This window comes from Priapulus caudatus, unplaced genomic scaffold (genome assembly GCF_000485595.1).
Source record: "Priapulus caudatus unplaced genomic scaffold, Priapulus_caudatus-5.0.1 Scaffold1272, whole genome shotgun sequence".
NCBI lineage: Eukaryota > Metazoa > Priapulida > Priapulimorpha > Priapulimorphida > Priapulidae > Priapulus > Priapulus caudatus.
The window spans coordinates 5,136-21,065 of record NW_014578333.1 but is presented as its reverse complement, the minus strand read 5'-3'; the positions used below and the strand labels follow the sequence as shown (position 1 = coordinate 21,065).

Here is a 15,930-nt window from a genome sequence, read left to right as displayed (position 1 = left end):
TATTAGTATTAGTATTAGACTATTAGTATTAGTATTAGACTATTAGTATTAGTATTAGACTATTAGTATTAGTATTAGACTATTAGTATTAGTAACTAATCATTATACTGTATCTGTGTGTTCCAGGTAGCAGTCATCCTTTATGTTAAATAAACCAAGGAAGATGGTATCCATTTATTAATCAATGATATCAAAGTTGGGAACACTCCTAATGGAGCGTTAGCCAAGAAACGACTCGCGCGGTGACGGCTATTAATAACTTGCTGCATCTCTACTGCACCAGCGCGTGGCCAGTGCCAGGCACCGGCTGAAAAAAATACAATGTGTCCAAGCGAACAATGCGAACAATCAGTGCAAATTTTATACAGTGCAACTGAAATGCGGAATATAACCTTGCCGCTGCGGAATGCGGAGGTTAAGCCTAGAAATCGTAATGATTCCGCAGAATGCGGAATGGTTGGAGACCCTGCTATGCTAGAATCAGGGTTTATGAATTATGACTATACAATTTGCACAATACTTAAATCACACTAACAATACAACAGTTTCAAAATGTTACATTGTCTGAAGATCAATTGTATTACATAAACGGCTTTGGTAACACGTCCCATATCACATAAACTTTATAAAGCAAGATAATTCTGGATATGCAACGTGGCATTAACAGTAACACGCCAACGTGGCTGCAACCGGCGACCGCTTTCACTCGGCATTTACACTAGAAGTACTTGCTCGAGTGAGGTTTTGTTTTCTTTACAAGGAACATGAGTGTCGACGCTTTCTATAATACACGAAAATGTCAAGATATTGCACTGAACTGCTAAAATATTACGAACTATTATAAAACTTACACCGTGCCATTTTAACATGCAAAAGACCTCATCCGGGTAGTTTTCTACGCCACTTGGACGTTATCTCGTGTAAATTAATTATATCTCAGCTGGAAATATTACGATTAATTAGCAATTTAGTAAAATGTTTGTGATTATAATATTGGCTTTATATTAGACATAAATTTAATATTTTCAGTGTTATATCTTTTCTTGGTTGTAGTTTAATAAAGTTCACGTATCTTAGGAGAGGTAAAACACATGAATGAGGAACACGACAAGTCTTTGCGGTAAACGTGTACTGCTGAATAAGCTAGTTGTGTACTGCTGAATAAATATTAAGCTGGTACTAACACTAACAGAGTATATAACAGTTATAACAGTGTAAGAGGCATAGATCTCTCTATCCATCCATCTATCTATTTATTTATCTATCTATCTATCTCTATCGTTATGATACTTACCAGTAATAATGGCAGTATATATTCAGTATATACCAGTATATACCGGTATACTTACCAGTATATATATAGACACAACATTTGCATATCAACAACACAAACATACAAAGATTAGATAGTTATGAATTTGTGAATTTTGAAATGCTATTTGTGAAATTGCATTGTTTATTTGTGTGTCACAATGTGCATTTGATAATAATGTGGATGCTAATTACGAAACCTAATTATTACACTGTTAACTTATTGTAATTAGAGGCATAACTAATTCTAGTGATACTGCGTTGCTGATGAATTCTTAATCTTATATTTTTCTCTCGTTTTTATTAGGAAGTGAATATTTTGCCGACGCGGCAAAATATTGGTAACCGCTATTTTGCCGACATTCGCCGCCGCCGCCGCAACGTGGCAGCACTAGTATTAGGATTAATATTATCAGGATATTATTAGTATTAGTATTACTAAATTAGTAATACTAATAGTATTGCTGAGAGGGTCTATGTCCCCCAGGTTACTGCCGGAACGTACCCTGGTACTATCTAATATGCCGGACCGTACCTCTCCTACTCTACTAACGAGTCTAGGGAGTTGCCTATGCCTATATATACTCCCTAACCCTAACCCTAGCCCTAACTCTAACCCTAACCATATCAAATAGTTACCAGGGTACGTTCCGGTATACCGAACCGTACCCAGGGTACGTTCCGGCAGTACCCTGGGGGACATAGACCATATGAGCAATAGTATTAGTATTAGGTTAGGGTTAGGGTTTTTGCATCATGATATCTGTCCCCACACCACAGATTAATTTTTGTGGATGACGCCCCTATATATAGCGATCCGATATATATATATTTACTTCCGCGCAACGGAGTTGCAGGGAGGTAATGTAATCGCTCTCTTGTGTGTGTTCGTGTGTGTGTGTGTAGCCAGCAGCGAGCCAGCTGTTATACACATGTATACATGTTACACGCGTTGGCGCGATCGATTCAGCACCAGCTCGCCTTAGGGCGTCCAGTCAGCAGCAGCCAGCAGCGAGCCAGCTGTTATACACATGTATACATGTTACACGCTCGCGGAGGTATGCACTCTCTTTGAGTGACCTCTGTCTAGTTAGTGTTAGGGTTAGTGTTGGAGTTAGGGTTACACTGTATCCGTTAGTCTCTGTGGCACATTCATTCATCAGCAAAACATACATCCAGCAGCAAGGGCATAAGACCCAACTTATAGGCTATATGTTTTTGTTTAGGAACCTTGGCCTTGGCTTTTGTTTATCAAAATGAAGTCATAACACATCAGCCAATCAGCTACGAATGTCGGCAAAATAGCGTTTACCAATATTTTGCCGCGTCGGCAAAATATCCACTTCCTTTTTATTAGCCTAGGAACTTAATTTGTTTTATTGTAGTTTGTAGCATATTTGCCTGTATGATCTGCGATTATCCGTGCAATAAACTTTATTTTAATTTTTAATTTTTAATTTTATACTTATACAGAGCTGATATACCTTTGCAATAAGGGGCCTAGTCTATACTATAGCATTAGCACAATGTTTTAATCAAGGAATCAATTAATTGAAGCACCTCATCTTATATGACGGTAGCAGTCTGGTTTTGTCAGCATAGTCTGGTAGTCTGGTTTTGTAGCAATCATACAACATGCTTGCCTATAAATTACTTTGGCAGTAACATCTTTTTTGTGTTTGTGTAGGTTGCCGTGTAGCCCACAGTACTGACAGCCTTAATACATTATATGCTGAAGATGCCTGGACTGTCAGGAAAAGTTATACTTATTACAGGTGTAGTGTAGTCAGTGTGTTATGCTTTACTTTCTGAAATCGTTTACGTACACGTGATTTATGACACTATTGTATATATGCAACACTTCAGGGTAGTAATAAAACATACGGGGTCTTTGAGCCTGTGTGATGAACAGAAACTGGCGTGTTTTTACTTGGGTGTTCAGAGGCAAGAGCCTACAACACTATAACAGTTACGACTTGAAGCATGGAATGTGTTCACAAGTAATAAAATGTGGCATGTATGGCATTGTATGGCTTACAATTACACCAATTTATTGTGTACCAGAATTAAGTGAATTGTGTTGTTAAATTCCTGCACATCTTCAACTCACACACTAACATCGCTAATTCGTCTAGTAGTATTATTAAGAATTTGGTTGTCACTTGTACTATTTATACATAAAGTTATTTGCAGGGGCTAGTGATGGAATAGGAAGAGGATTGGCAACACATTTCTCATCACTTGGATCTCGACTGGTGGTCAACGGTAGAAATAAAGAAAGACTAGAGGAAACCAAAAATCTATGCTTGGCACAAGGGGCATCTCACAATGATGTTAGTTTTCTATTGTTATTGCAGTTGCACGCACGTTGATCGATTTCATGTGACTCCCTGTCTACTGTTATAGTGAATTCCACCTATGACTTCTGGACCAAGAATAGGTGGGGTGATTAAAGACAAAATATCATTGTCTTGTTTGTATTTCCTTTGTCTGGTAAACCATTTGAATTTCGTAGCAGAAAAGGGATGAGATCAGTGTCTATGTGCTTTTTAAAGAATGTGTATTTATATGAATGCGTGTTTTTCCTATTATCACTAAAATCTACACGTTTCATTTTGTTTCATTGTGTGTGTCCAGTGCATTCTTAGACGATCGAAAAGTGGTGACTTGGTGTAATTATAGATTTTCTGCTGTGGCCGTGTGGTATCTGCTGAACCAAGCAGCCAGAATTGCCCTTCCCCAAAGATCACAATGGTTAATCACATATCTGTCAGACAGTGAGGGTCATGTCGTGGATTGGTAAAATCTGTGCGCATATTTCGCAGTGGTAAGAATAGGTCTGCCCAGGGTCGCAGATGAGAAATCTCGAACAAAAAACGACCACAGTTGCTGCTAATAGTAATAGTAATATAAAAGATTTCTGCTGTTACCCAGTGTCATATACCAATCTGGGACATTGTGACACTATGTATCATGTTACGAATACATTGTTATATGAGGTCCCGCCGACTGTATATGCATGTATGACATTACCTGATATTTTTCCGTAGAATCTTGCCTTCCGTTTTCTTGCAGGTTCTTATTGCCACTGGTGATATATCTAAAAAGGATGATGTTGATAAAGTGATTGATCAAACACTTAACTACTTTAATGGAACACTTGATGTGTTGGTGAGTTTCTTGTAGTTTTTAAGTAATGCAAGTTCACAGCAATGAACGGTGAGGGTAGTTTTAGCTATTATCGTTCAAGAACAATGTGTGTGAAATAATGGTTAATATCTGACCCTCACTGTAATATTGATAATTGCTATCTAAGATATGAATGGTATCACTCGCAAGTACTATGTTACTTACATAGATATCTTTTCTTGGTTGCCAGCCTATGATATTAGAGATACGACTTCTGCAAGAAAAGACATCTCGGAATCGTCTTTGTAAAGGAACGTAGATTTGCAATTTTCTGAGAATGGCCAGGGAGTGTGAATTCATTCATTCTGTTTATATGTTTCAGATAAACAATGCAGGCATTTACAGTGCCAAGCTTTATGATTCTGCCGAATTCGAGAAAATTGTTGACACTAATATCAAAGGAGTCACGTATCTGACACACAAAGCTATTCCTCATCTCATCAAGTCTAAAGGTTTCATTTATAGGTTACATGTGTAATTGCTGATAGACAACAGATTTCCATGCAGGAAGAGTGGGAGATAGAGAGGCGGTAGGGAGAGGTTGAGAATAACAGTGAACGTGAGGTGGGAAAAGACGGAGTGACAGAGATGGAGAGAATAGAATGGGAGAGAAGATGAAATTTTAGCAAGAATGAGGGAGAAGGAAAGACAGGTAGAAGGAGTGAGTGTGAGAGAGATTATGAATACAATAATATTATTACCTGTACTAAAATTGAAGTATTTTTGTGTGAATTTATTACAGGTAATATCATCACTATATCGAGTACTTCGAGCCTACGGCCGGTAATTGTCACCTTTTTTGCCACTGTTATGATTCTGTTATTGTATTAGTTAAAGCAAATCTATTAAAAACGAATATCTTCCATGTAAACTTTTCATACAAGTTCTAGAGCTGTGTAAAGCATCGTGAAATGTGACAAATATAATTGTTCAATGTGTCACGACATGTAAATGAGTTGTAAAAATTATGTAACTGATTCTGGGATTTATGTTTCAGGGTTCATCTATGATGTACTCCATGTCCAAAGCTGCACAAGATACTATGACAAAATGTCTTGCTCTAAGTAAATATCTATGAATCGCTATCATGTCTTAAAACTTCCACATATTACATATAAATGACTCACATTTGTCATGAATTTATTCCTTCCCTATCACCATCACTATAGTCATGAATTTTTCATGATTTTATTCCGTCTTTATTGCACATAATTATTATTATTATACTGCATTATTGCATCGATTATCGCATAATCCTAGGCACCTATTGTGTATTAGATTCAAACCAGTGAGCTAATCTGTCACTGTGATGCATGACTTTAACTCTGATCTAGAACATTAAAATCTAGTAACTTCAGCAGCAATAAGATTATGCTTTTTAAAGCCCAGAAGTGGAATCTTGATTAACTGGTGTTATATAAAATTGTTTTTATTAATCGTAAAAAAAAGTTTACATTTATTCATTCATTCATTTAGAGTTCAATATGAAACGTCTGATAATGTGTCATTCTTGATTATTTTTACATTTAGATTTGGCGCCAAAGGGAGTACGTGTAAATTCTGTTAGGTATGTATAGTTAAGTAAAATTATAAACAAAAAATTCGTTTTTTTCATAAATTAATAGCATATGGCAGTCCGGGATGTTGTAGAATATGGTAACCGAGAACCATAAATTGTTACAAGTAGCATGAAATGGTGACTGCATTAACAAATTTCGGAGATTTGATACAAATATTGTTGCTGATTAGAAAATTTGCATATTCAGCACAAAAATTGATATAGTAATGTTTATAGGCAACATAAAATATTGTTTTGTTGAAATTATAGTAAACAGCACAGTAACCATATTATGTTACTATTGTACAAATTCACAGTTACGTGAAATAGTAACCATTGTCCACATTGCTGTTTGCACAGAAATTTGTGGTTTGGTTTACACAGAAGCCAATAGCCATATGGCAACAGTAACCGGGTACAACATGTACCAGTGCTATAAAAAAAATCTAAAAGTAAAGTATGCAATTTTGCTAAACTTATATCTATGTGATTATATTATCTGAAATCTGGAGAGCAGCAAATATTTCTGTGCATATTTGAGTGAATTAAGGTGCGCCTAAAGCATGCGGTACTAGGTTGGTCTGGGGCATGCCCCCCTCCCACCTGGAAAATTCAAGCAGCTGTGTCGTCACAAGAGAAATCCCCAGTTTCTATCAGCCTGCAGACTAACTCATTTATTGACTCAGTATGGAGTATTACTTCATATAGTAGTCATAATTTAGTTTGTTTTTATTATTTTCAGTCCAAGTGTTGTTCCTACAGATATTTTCTACAAGGCTGGTATGTGTGCTACTGAAGAAGAACACAAACAGGTGATATTATACAATTAAAAATATCACTACTAGCACTGATGTATTTTTTATGTAATAAATATATGTGATAATATACCGAAATCCCTTTGAATGTATGCCCGTATTCATTAGGAATGTACTGTATCAGTCTTCTTTATATGTCGATGTTAACTTTTCAGTTGTATAGATATTCTCATGTTAGCATATCATGAGAAGTGCATATATATTTGTGTGCCTAATGCTTGTCCATTATTCAGTGAGGCATATAGATAGGCATGTAATTAGGCTAGAGGCTCATAGCAAGTTGATGCATCTGTAAAATGTTATGTGCCATATTTTCTGTTTTATGTGTGCATACTTTGACTAGCAGTCACTACTTTTAGATCTGTCTTATATATTATCTGGACGTATTGTATATGTTTTAGCTGATGGAGGACATGGTGCAGATTCATCCTCTAGGGAGAGTTGGCACTTTGGAAGATATATCCAAAGCTGTAGCATTCCTAGCTTCTGACGACGCTGCTTTCATTACTGGAGTGGACTTGCCAGTGGATGGCGGTCGTGTCCTTGCCAAGTGATGCACGGATCGACTGAATGTGTCATCACCAGCACCTCTGATTGGTAAAGTGTTTTAAAATGATGTACGGGTATATTCTACACAGCTTAGAAGCAACTGCTACTGCTGCTACTATGACTACAATATAATGATTGGAGAGAATTCGCTATTTACCAATAGATATAAGCGGCGTTCACACGAGATTCACGGCCTCGCTGGTTCCGTGGTGCTGAATTCGGCTGAAATACCGTGCTAACACAACCCGCAGCATTCACACGAGAATCGAGGCTTAGGCATAATCTGGCTAGGTATAATAGTAAATAATTTCTCCGCTAGAGGGAAGTGTTTTTCGTGATGGTGGCGCCCATGAAAGTCAGTTGTTTGTGGCAGTTTTTCAGTAAAATTACACAAAATGATGATCCAGATGAATAATCGAAATATTGAAAATTTCGAGGTCAATGCTGCGGTCTCGTTGTGCGACCACAACTGTCGCTTTGATTCTTCAGATGGGAACTTTTTTGGAGGCATGATCAGAAATAGAGATGACTGAACATATTTCTTCGCAGGAAATTCGGAGAAATATTTTCAATGGCATGAGCCGGAAGTGAAAAACGACACTGCTCCGCCTAGTATTAATGTAGCGCACTACAGTTTCACGGCTTACGAGGCCTCGAATTGCGTTCACACGACAGACAATACGCGGCCAGCGTGGTGCCGTACTTAAGCGGGTGTTTCAGCGCGCAATCACTTTCCGCGCCGAACAAGCCTCGTATTTCAGTACGGTACTTGGGAGGCCGCGTATAAGCCTTGAATATTTTTACCGTGTGAACGCTAAGTACGGTACTGAATCCTCGTGTGAACGCAGCTATAGTATGTGCTACGAGCATCTACTCTCCTATACACTAATCTCCAATAATATTGTAATACATCTTGACAATCATCTTCAGTTGCTCTAGAACTCTTACATACCAGAAGCATAGCTAACCCATTTTTCCTGGGGGGCAAAGCGATGTATATGGTGTGTTCTGGGAAGGTGACCACCTTTGACCATGTATTGCATCTACTTTTTTTCTTGGGGGGCAACTGCCTCTGTGCCCCCCCCCCCCGCTAGCTACGGCCTTGCATACTAGTCATGGGTTCAAGGATAGAGAACATGGGTCCCATTGAGACCTATGTCATTTTCGTAAATGTAGGGGTAGCCCCTGTAAAATCGACAGGGGTGCTGTTGAGGGTGTTCTTTGTTCATTTCGACCGATAAACATTATGTGAGTTAACAGGAAGTGTCGAAAAAATGCGTTGAAGCGACCCTACTCGCCCGTTTTCGGCCGTTTCTAAAACGCCGTTGTTCGTCAGCGCTGAAACAAAAAAGTTTTTCACTCTGTCCGTTTGCCCATGTCCTCAGAAAATGTCTGATATCTGACCTTTCCCCCACTGCCCTTTGACTTGTGACCTCCAATTTTGGCACAGTGATGCTTTTCCTACCATGATGCTATACACCGACTATCCTGAGCCTAGGTCGAGCCGTTTAGATTTGTGCCGCAATTCTGCATTTCCTCCCTATACCTTAAGTTAAGGAGGAAATGTTCCCCCTTCTTTTACACCTCTTGACCTTTGACCTTTGACCCCCAGCTTCGACATCCCAACTCGTTTTCGGATTACCCCCCTACGTCCCGACTTTCGAATCTGTACGTCAAGCCGTTTAGATTTGTGCCCAACTGTTGACGGACGCACGGACGGACAGACGCACGCTCATGCGATTCTACAAGCTGCATCCGACTATGTCAGATGAGCTAAAAATGAAAAAACCTCCAGGGAAGCTTTCTCATCAAATTCGTCCATTATTAATTAGCCTGCTGATGGACAGCCCCAAGTCATGCACTGTTTGGTTAACTCATTCATTAGTATGATATGGCAAAGAAGCAATTCTAAGAAGCTAACCCCCTGATACTTCAATTGCTATTGGAAATATTTATCCTCTTGTGGTTTCACTTATCAGCACAATTTCTAAGAGTGTATTTAATATGGTAAGCAGAGAGTACCAGTAAACTGGTAAAATGAGTTCATGAGTAGTAAGTGAAAATTATATCATAGGTTGTATTAATTTGCCTCATACGAGATTACTTTCCCAGTGTTTTTATATATGAAAAGGTATTAATACACCAACTGTATTATTTCTAGTTAATAGCTGTGCTTTCTTGCCAGTATAGCTCATAAGTCTTAGGACAGTGTAAGTGTTGATATTATGTTATAATATTGATTCTATGAGTTTTTAGTGCTCTTGCATTCACTGATGAATGTAATTTATACAGTAATGAGATACTGAATGGCTGCTTTTTCGCAGTGACATTCGTTATTTGATTTTGTATTGCCTGATTACTTATGCATAGTTGGACTAATTTTTTCTCGCTGTAATTATATATATGAGGGTTGTTATCAGAAACATAATTAGTTATTACAAGTCTTGAATGTAATGACATTTGAAGTGAAGTATCATGCAAAAGTTATGACATTTTAGAGTTATTATCATAACTATTTATAATGTTTTTGACCAAGGAATGGTCCCTAAATTATTGTTCAAGGTTTCCAGACAGGTTGCAGGAAGTCAGATGGGGCCATCTGGCTTTCTCTCTGTGGGCATTCTTTCCTCCCTGATGTGGCTCTCTGTTGCCAGCAGTACAGGAAAAGGTGTCTGGCTACACTCTTGTTGCCACAGTCTGTAGCAATCCCTAGCGGCGTTTTGCCAAAAATGTCAGCTGCAGCAATGTCAGCCCCTGTAATCAAGAAGAATCGATTATAAATCTGACTGCAAAGTGTCAGAAAATACAACAACTTTTGTTTCCCACACTTTATTCTTGAATCGATTATGAGGACCTGTCGTAGAGATCACATGTATAGTTTAGATTTACTACAATCATGACATGTATCAAACACACCACTGCCACTGGGGAAATAAATATTTGATAGTAATATTAATAGCTGAATATAACTTATTAAGAATCCGTTAGACTACATGTGTCCAATTAACAACTAATAAATCGCGACTAATGGTGACTAATTGACCTATCCATTCTTCACCCAAACGGCTATACCGTCTGTTCATTGATCCTATACTCTTAACTCACCGTTTTGCAATAAAAGGTTGACTATTTTATAATTGTTCTGGCAAGCGGCGGCATGGAGTGGCCTTCTTCCCAACTTAGTAGCACAGTTTACATCAACACCTGTATATAATGTAATGTTATATTTTATAATTATGATATGTCATTTCACTTACTAGTGTGGTACGGTGGTGGGTTCCATAAATTTCTATTTTGCAAAGTGTTTATATTTATGTCGATGAATCACAAACAATAGTATCATTAAGATAAATAAACATAGAAATTACTACCATCGAATATTGATGAAAGTGTATTGACAAAAACAATGGAGAACATTTGAACTGTATTTAATCATGTTTATGGAATACCTACGAGGATAGAGAGGAAGATGTCCTGTAATTGGTGTGATAAATTAAGTTCTGTTTGCAAAAGCACCAATTATCGATCAGTGAACTTAAACGGTGATGTGCAGGTGCTCATGTAAGCATCTGCTAAATTGATCTATAATTGATAATGTATGCCAACAATGCACGTGCCTTTCTTCGATGTTGGCTGTACGGTACGGATTATTTTCCTTCCTTAGCGACTGGAATATATTATATAACAAATTCGATCCCTTTCCTCCCGAAGCGGCATCTCTGTCTTAACTCCTCATCATTGAATGTATTTATATAATTGTAGCGATGTCTATATAGCCTAATTCTGCGGTCATTCGTTCGTAAATAATTGCTGCCTCCATTTTGTTTTTTCGCATACCAACTAATAATGATTAGTGGATTTAATCATGCTCCTGAGTAGAATTAAATATTGTGATTAACTTAATCATGATTAACGTTATAATTACGCTTCGTGAAACAGTCACTTCAATTTAAGTACAGGAAGTTAATCATGATTAGTGATTTAATCATGATTAAGGACTTAATTACGCTTCGTCAAACCTGGCCAGTAGCACATGAGTAGAGGTGATCTCGACTAATTGCTAGATCTTTAGATTACAAGGTCTCTATTTATGTACTACTGATAATACAGTACTGATAGGTTGACCATCGCTCTCGTTCGTGCATCTGCTCCGATATCGGCACAGATGTCAAACACTGAGTATAGCTTCTTCGCTGCTGTTTATATTGACATGGCGTTGGGCAATCTACATAAAAATTGCAGGAAAGTATTCGGTTAATCGGAGGCGCGTTGTGTCACAGCTTGTATTATGTTGTGCAGATAATATTTGTGCGTGCGTGCTTGCGTGTCACGCCGGTGCAGCCTTTCATGCTCTCATGACACTACCGCAGAATTAATGGGACATTTAATCTCCCATTCAGGGTTCTCCCTACGTTGCGCAAACGGGGCGCGAAAACTCCCCCCTGTTTCAATCGCTCCGCCCCCGATTAAATTCCACCACAATAAAAGTTTGACGCCGGGAATCGATCGTCAAGAATTCCCATTTGACCAGGACACCCGACGCGTGCATCTTTACCGTACCACGCATGCACTTCAGACTACACACAAGTACAAACAGTCAACCTGTCCCGAACCCAACACTAACTGTACAACCGACTCGGCTATCTTATATATACAAGAACCCCAAATACCGTCTATGGTGTGGTGTGGCGATTTTACGCATTAATTAGTGGTACGGTAAAAAAACACGCCTCCCTAGTTCCCCCCCCCCTCTCCCTTCCCCTCCCCTCCCCCCTGTTTGAATTTCATCCTGGGGAGAACGCTGCCATTATGTACTCTTGATATATATATATAGATATATAAATAAATAAATAAATAAATATACCCCCCCCCCCCCCGGTATATATATTATATTGCCGTACGTGTGTGCGTTAGCAGCCTAAAGGTATCAAACGAGCTATACATTGTGATTGATGTTTTTAACGTAGGAAATTCTCCCCTTCTAGCTGCAGGCGTGGAGCATAGCATTGTAAGATGTGAGGGAAATCCGCCACAACTGTTTTGCTGAGGTTTCGATGACAGGATTCGTTCAGCAAAGCCCCTCGCTGTTACGCGGGCGAGGTTGATCACTAGCACTGCGCCGCCCATCTAAACTAATTTCTACCTGTTGACTCGTGGAAATCTGGGGGCCGGTTTCACGAAGCGTGATTAACTTTAATTATAGTTAAATCATTATAATCATGATTAACTACCCGTAATTACGATTAATGGATTTACTCATGCTCCTGAGTAGAATTAAATATTGTGATTAACCTAATCATGATTAAAGTTAATTACGCTTCGTGAAACAGTCTGCAATCAATTCAAGTACGGGAGGTTAATCATGATTAGTGATTTAATCATGATTAAGTACTTAATTACGCTTCGTGAAACCGGCCCCTGGATATAGTGCCTTGCTCATAAGACGATAGCAATGGCCGCGTGGGAGTCAAACCCCGAGACCTTTCAGCCAAAGACAAGTGTACTAGTAACTATAGAGACGATTACTGCCCCCCCCCCCCCGAGAGAATAATTAAATTCACCATTAAATCGCCCCATCTCTCCTTATTCTCACCAGCCATCGGGCTGCAAACCAACGCTGGCTCCATGGATTGCTCCTTGCGTGCAAAATATTCACACCGAACGTGAAGCCATTTGTAAATGGCACGTAAACGTTTGTGCCACTGTCGTTGACAGACAGACTGATGAAATTACGCATGCTCGTGACATTATATTATCTGCTCGTGACATTCTATTAACTGCTTGTGACATTCTATTAACTGTAACTAACAAAGCTGATGAGACAATCACATCGTAATTCGCCTCTGCACAGCGGCGATGATGGGGTCATGCAAGGTTACCTTGTATCTAGGAGACGTCAGCTACCTGTATGAGCTAGTTGCTCACTCACCGGCATTGATGAGACGCTGTGCAAGCCCATAGTGTCCCCGGTGACAAGCTATGAACAGAGCCACGAATCCTCTCTGAGCAAACCAGTCCTGCCGGTCCACCTCGTTCATATAGTCCGTGTATGAGCTTTTGTAAGAGCTAGTTTTCGTAACACCCAAGTTGAAGATGGTCTCTGAATCGCCTTTCGATGCTATCGTCATGAGCAATTGCCAATGATCCCATACACGCAAGTCCAGTGTGGCCCCTTGTACAAGTAAATAATGAACGTGAAATTACATTATCAGGAGTGAATAAAAACATTTTGTTTCCATTCATTCCTGAATACATTACGACATTACGAAACGAACATACAAAGGTTCTGTTGTAATATATATATATATATTATTATATATATATATATATATATATATATATATATATATATATTACTGTTATACAATTGTCCTCCCTGTCAGAGCGAATCTTTTAAATGCGTGGATCGCCTACCGGTTACGATGTAATTGTCATTAACGGTGCTGTCGTCGTGGAGGTCGCCTTCATCTAAAAATGACAGTCTCAGGATATGAGCGGGAATGCCAGCTACTAGCTCGATATCGGCCTTAATATCACGAATAGAATCTCCCGGCTGTACAGCCGTCAGGTGAAATGTGCGTCTTGTCCCGCCGAGTCGCAGATATAACGTCATTGAGGGTTTCTTTCGCGCAACCATTTTCGCGTGCGGAGTCTTGGCGGCTCGCATAAGGAAGCCCGTTGAAGTTCGATAGACGGGTCAAAACGCTGAAGATCACAATATGTAAAACTGTTTCATTTCATCTAGTGAATTGGCATAGAAAGCGATGATCGATCAGAGACCGTCAGTGAGCCCAAACACGAAAATGCTGCGATATACGGTGGCTATACAAATTTTTGACGCTCATCAGTCCACTGTAAGCACGCATAACGTTAGCTCCAAGAAACGGTCTTGCTAGGGTTAGCAGACCTATACTATAGACAATCGACCTATACTATAGACAATCGGTCGCACAGCCTGGTCGGTCTAGCATAACGTGATTGCTCTACGTTGAGTAAGTCAGTAACATCAATTACCTTCTTAATACGCTCTTGATTGTATCTAAACGCGCACATACGCGTGTATAAGCATACCGCGCGCCCACTTCTCCATATGTTTCTGTGTACAACTAACAAAAGATTCCATTCATATAGGCTTACCTATAGTTGCCAGGGTAACGCCTGCCCGATGACGCGTTCGAATAGTTACTAGAGCTATGTACACACGCAGCTGTGAACTAGACAAATGCTGTGCTGTACTAGTGCACTCTAGGTGCTGGATATCATATTATCAGGAGTAGATAATAGGGTCCCTAAATTTGTCCCCCACCCCCAAATTTTAGAAAAAGACGGAGACGACGTAGTGCTCGCGGAAAGCTACTCTTGCGTGCCCACTATTATATCGCCCCACCCCACGCTCACAATACAGCTACAGCATATATTCAAGATTTATGATTACATAATATTATATATGAGTGTGTGCGTGCGTGCGTGCGTGCGTGCGTGCTGTTGCATGAGCGTGCAAGTGGGCGGCCTTGATCCCCTTGCCAGTGTTTCCTCATTCCTACATGGGTAAATAAAACCAGGAGTAGATAATAGGGAAGAGTATGACAGCGTTTTAACAGCGTTTTGCATAGTTTTCAACTTGTAAATATTCTATCAATATGTGAATAAATATATTCAAACTTTACCTTGTTTTCGTCTATGATTCTCCCTTAATCATTAATCATAATTCTCTATTATGTATTCTTGATATTATCAAGAGTGGGTTAATTATTATCTTACTCTTGATATTATCAAGAGTGGGTTAATTATTATCTTACTCTTGATATTATCAAGAGTGGGTTAATTATTATCTTACTCTTGATATTATCAGGAGTGAATATAATAATAGATTATTATTATTCACTCCTGATATTATTTTATTTATTTACTCCTATTGTTCTAGACATGTACGTATCTCGCATACAGTCGTGCCTCAAAATGTCTGAAATATGATGTAAATACATCATGATCATATAGAGTTGGGAAACTTATTTAGTATTATTGGGAAACAATTGGGTAATTTATTTTGACATCTGATGCACGAGTCCAGTGTTAACTTTGTAGCTCGATCGGTAATAAATATTCAATAATTAAGACGTCACCCCTCGCCCGCCGGTGAATATAATGCCCCCCCCCCAACACACACGCACGCACGCACGCACGCGCGCGCGTTTCCTTGTCATTTAGGAACCTTCTATTATGTACATTTACACGTACCTACCTACGTACACGCGTCTGCTGCTATACGTATATAATCAGGTAGATACAATAATGTAACCCAAACACAGGATAGGACTCCCTATCCTGTGTTTGGGTTACATTATTGTATCTAATAATCAGGAGTCTATCAATATTGATAGACTCCTGATATATATATATATATATTTACTGAGTGAGAGTCAGGTTTTGCTTGGCAACGTATTACGCGATACAGGCAACGCGTATACGTGTGTAATATGATTGTGCTTTCATCCGGGATTGCCTTTG

At 39.0% G+C, this 15,930-nt stretch overlaps 3 protein-coding genes across 5 annotated transcripts in view; 1 reads left to right on the top strand and 2 right to left on the bottom strand.

Annotated features, from left to right (window-relative positions):
• The window catches only part of LOC106816053 (dolichyl-diphosphooligosaccharide--protein glycosyltransferase subunit 2-like), a 17,813-nt gene extending 16,882 nt beyond the window's left edge, over window positions 1–931 (bottom strand). Inside the window, exon 1 of the mRNA XM_014820599.1 lies at window positions 852–931. Coding sequence (XP_014676085.1) covers window positions 852–861 — 10 coding nt within the window. The 5' untranslated portion in view covers window positions 862–931. The remainder of the gene's footprint in view (window positions 1–851) is intronic.
• Window positions 932–1,092: 161 nt separating this feature from the next.
• On the top strand, window positions 1,093–7,667 carry LOC106816058 (3-oxoacyl-[acyl-carrier-protein] reductase FabG-like). Of its 3 annotated transcripts, none has more exons than XM_014820613.1 (10): window positions 1,093–1,120; window positions 2,999–3,086; window positions 3,505–3,644; window positions 4,387–4,482; window positions 4,823–4,952; window positions 5,243–5,283; window positions 5,498–5,564; window positions 6,031–6,067; window positions 6,801–6,870; window positions 7,275–7,667. In XM_014820613.1, the coding sequence occupies exons 2-10, from the start codon at window positions 3,041–3,043 to the stop codon at window positions 7,425–7,427; spliced, it is 780 nt and encodes a 259-aa protein (XP_014676099.1). In that variant the 5' UTR covers window positions 1,093–1,120; window positions 2,999–3,040; the 3' UTR covers window positions 7,428–7,667. The 3 variants fall into 3 exon arrangements, with proteins under 3 accessions (XP_014676099.1, XP_014676100.1, XP_014676101.1); XM_014820614.1 differs by having other exon boundaries at window positions 1,105–1,176; XM_014820615.1 differs by lacking the exon at window positions 1,093–1,120 and adding an exon at window positions 1,186–1,214.
• A 1,468-nt stretch (window positions 7,668–9,135) lies between these two features.
• LOC106816059 (ankyrin repeat domain-containing protein 60-like) lies at window positions 9,136–15,000 on the bottom strand. Its single transcript, XM_014820616.1, has 3 exons — window positions 13,837–15,000; window positions 13,352–13,594; window positions 9,136–10,626 (listed from the first exon to the last, which is right to left on the bottom strand). Exons 1-3 carry the CDS (start codon window positions 14,087–14,089, stop codon window positions 10,511–10,513), a joined length of 612 nt encoding a protein of 203 aa, XP_014676102.1. The 5' UTR covers window positions 14,090–15,000; the 3' UTR covers window positions 9,136–10,510.
• Between the last annotated feature and the right edge of the window lie 930 nt (window positions 15,001–15,930).

Coding starts and splice junctions, on each gene's coding strand:
- LOC106816058 (XM_014820613.1), top strand. CDS start 3,041: ATGCTGAAGATGCCTGGACTGTCAGGAAAAGTTATACTTATTACAG. Junction 4,483..4,822: donor ATGGAACACTTGATGTGTTG/GTGAGTTTCTTG, acceptor TATATGTTTCAG/ATAAACAATGCAGGCATTTA. Junction 6,068..6,800: donor GTACGTGTAAATTCTGTTAG/GTATGTATAGTT, acceptor TATTATTTTCAG/TCCAAGTGTTGTTCCTACAG.
- LOC106816059 (XM_014820616.1), bottom strand. CDS start 14,089: ATGCGAGCCGCCAAGACTCCGCACGCGAAAATGGTTGCGCGAAAGAAA. Junction 13,595..13,836: donor TGACAATTACATCGTAACCG/GTAGGCGATCCA, acceptor TACTTGTACAAG/GGGCCACACTGGACTTGCGT. Junction 10,627..13,351: donor ACAGCGTCTCATCAATGCCG/GTGAGTGAGCAA, acceptor CATTATATACAG/GTGTTGATGTAAACTGTGCT.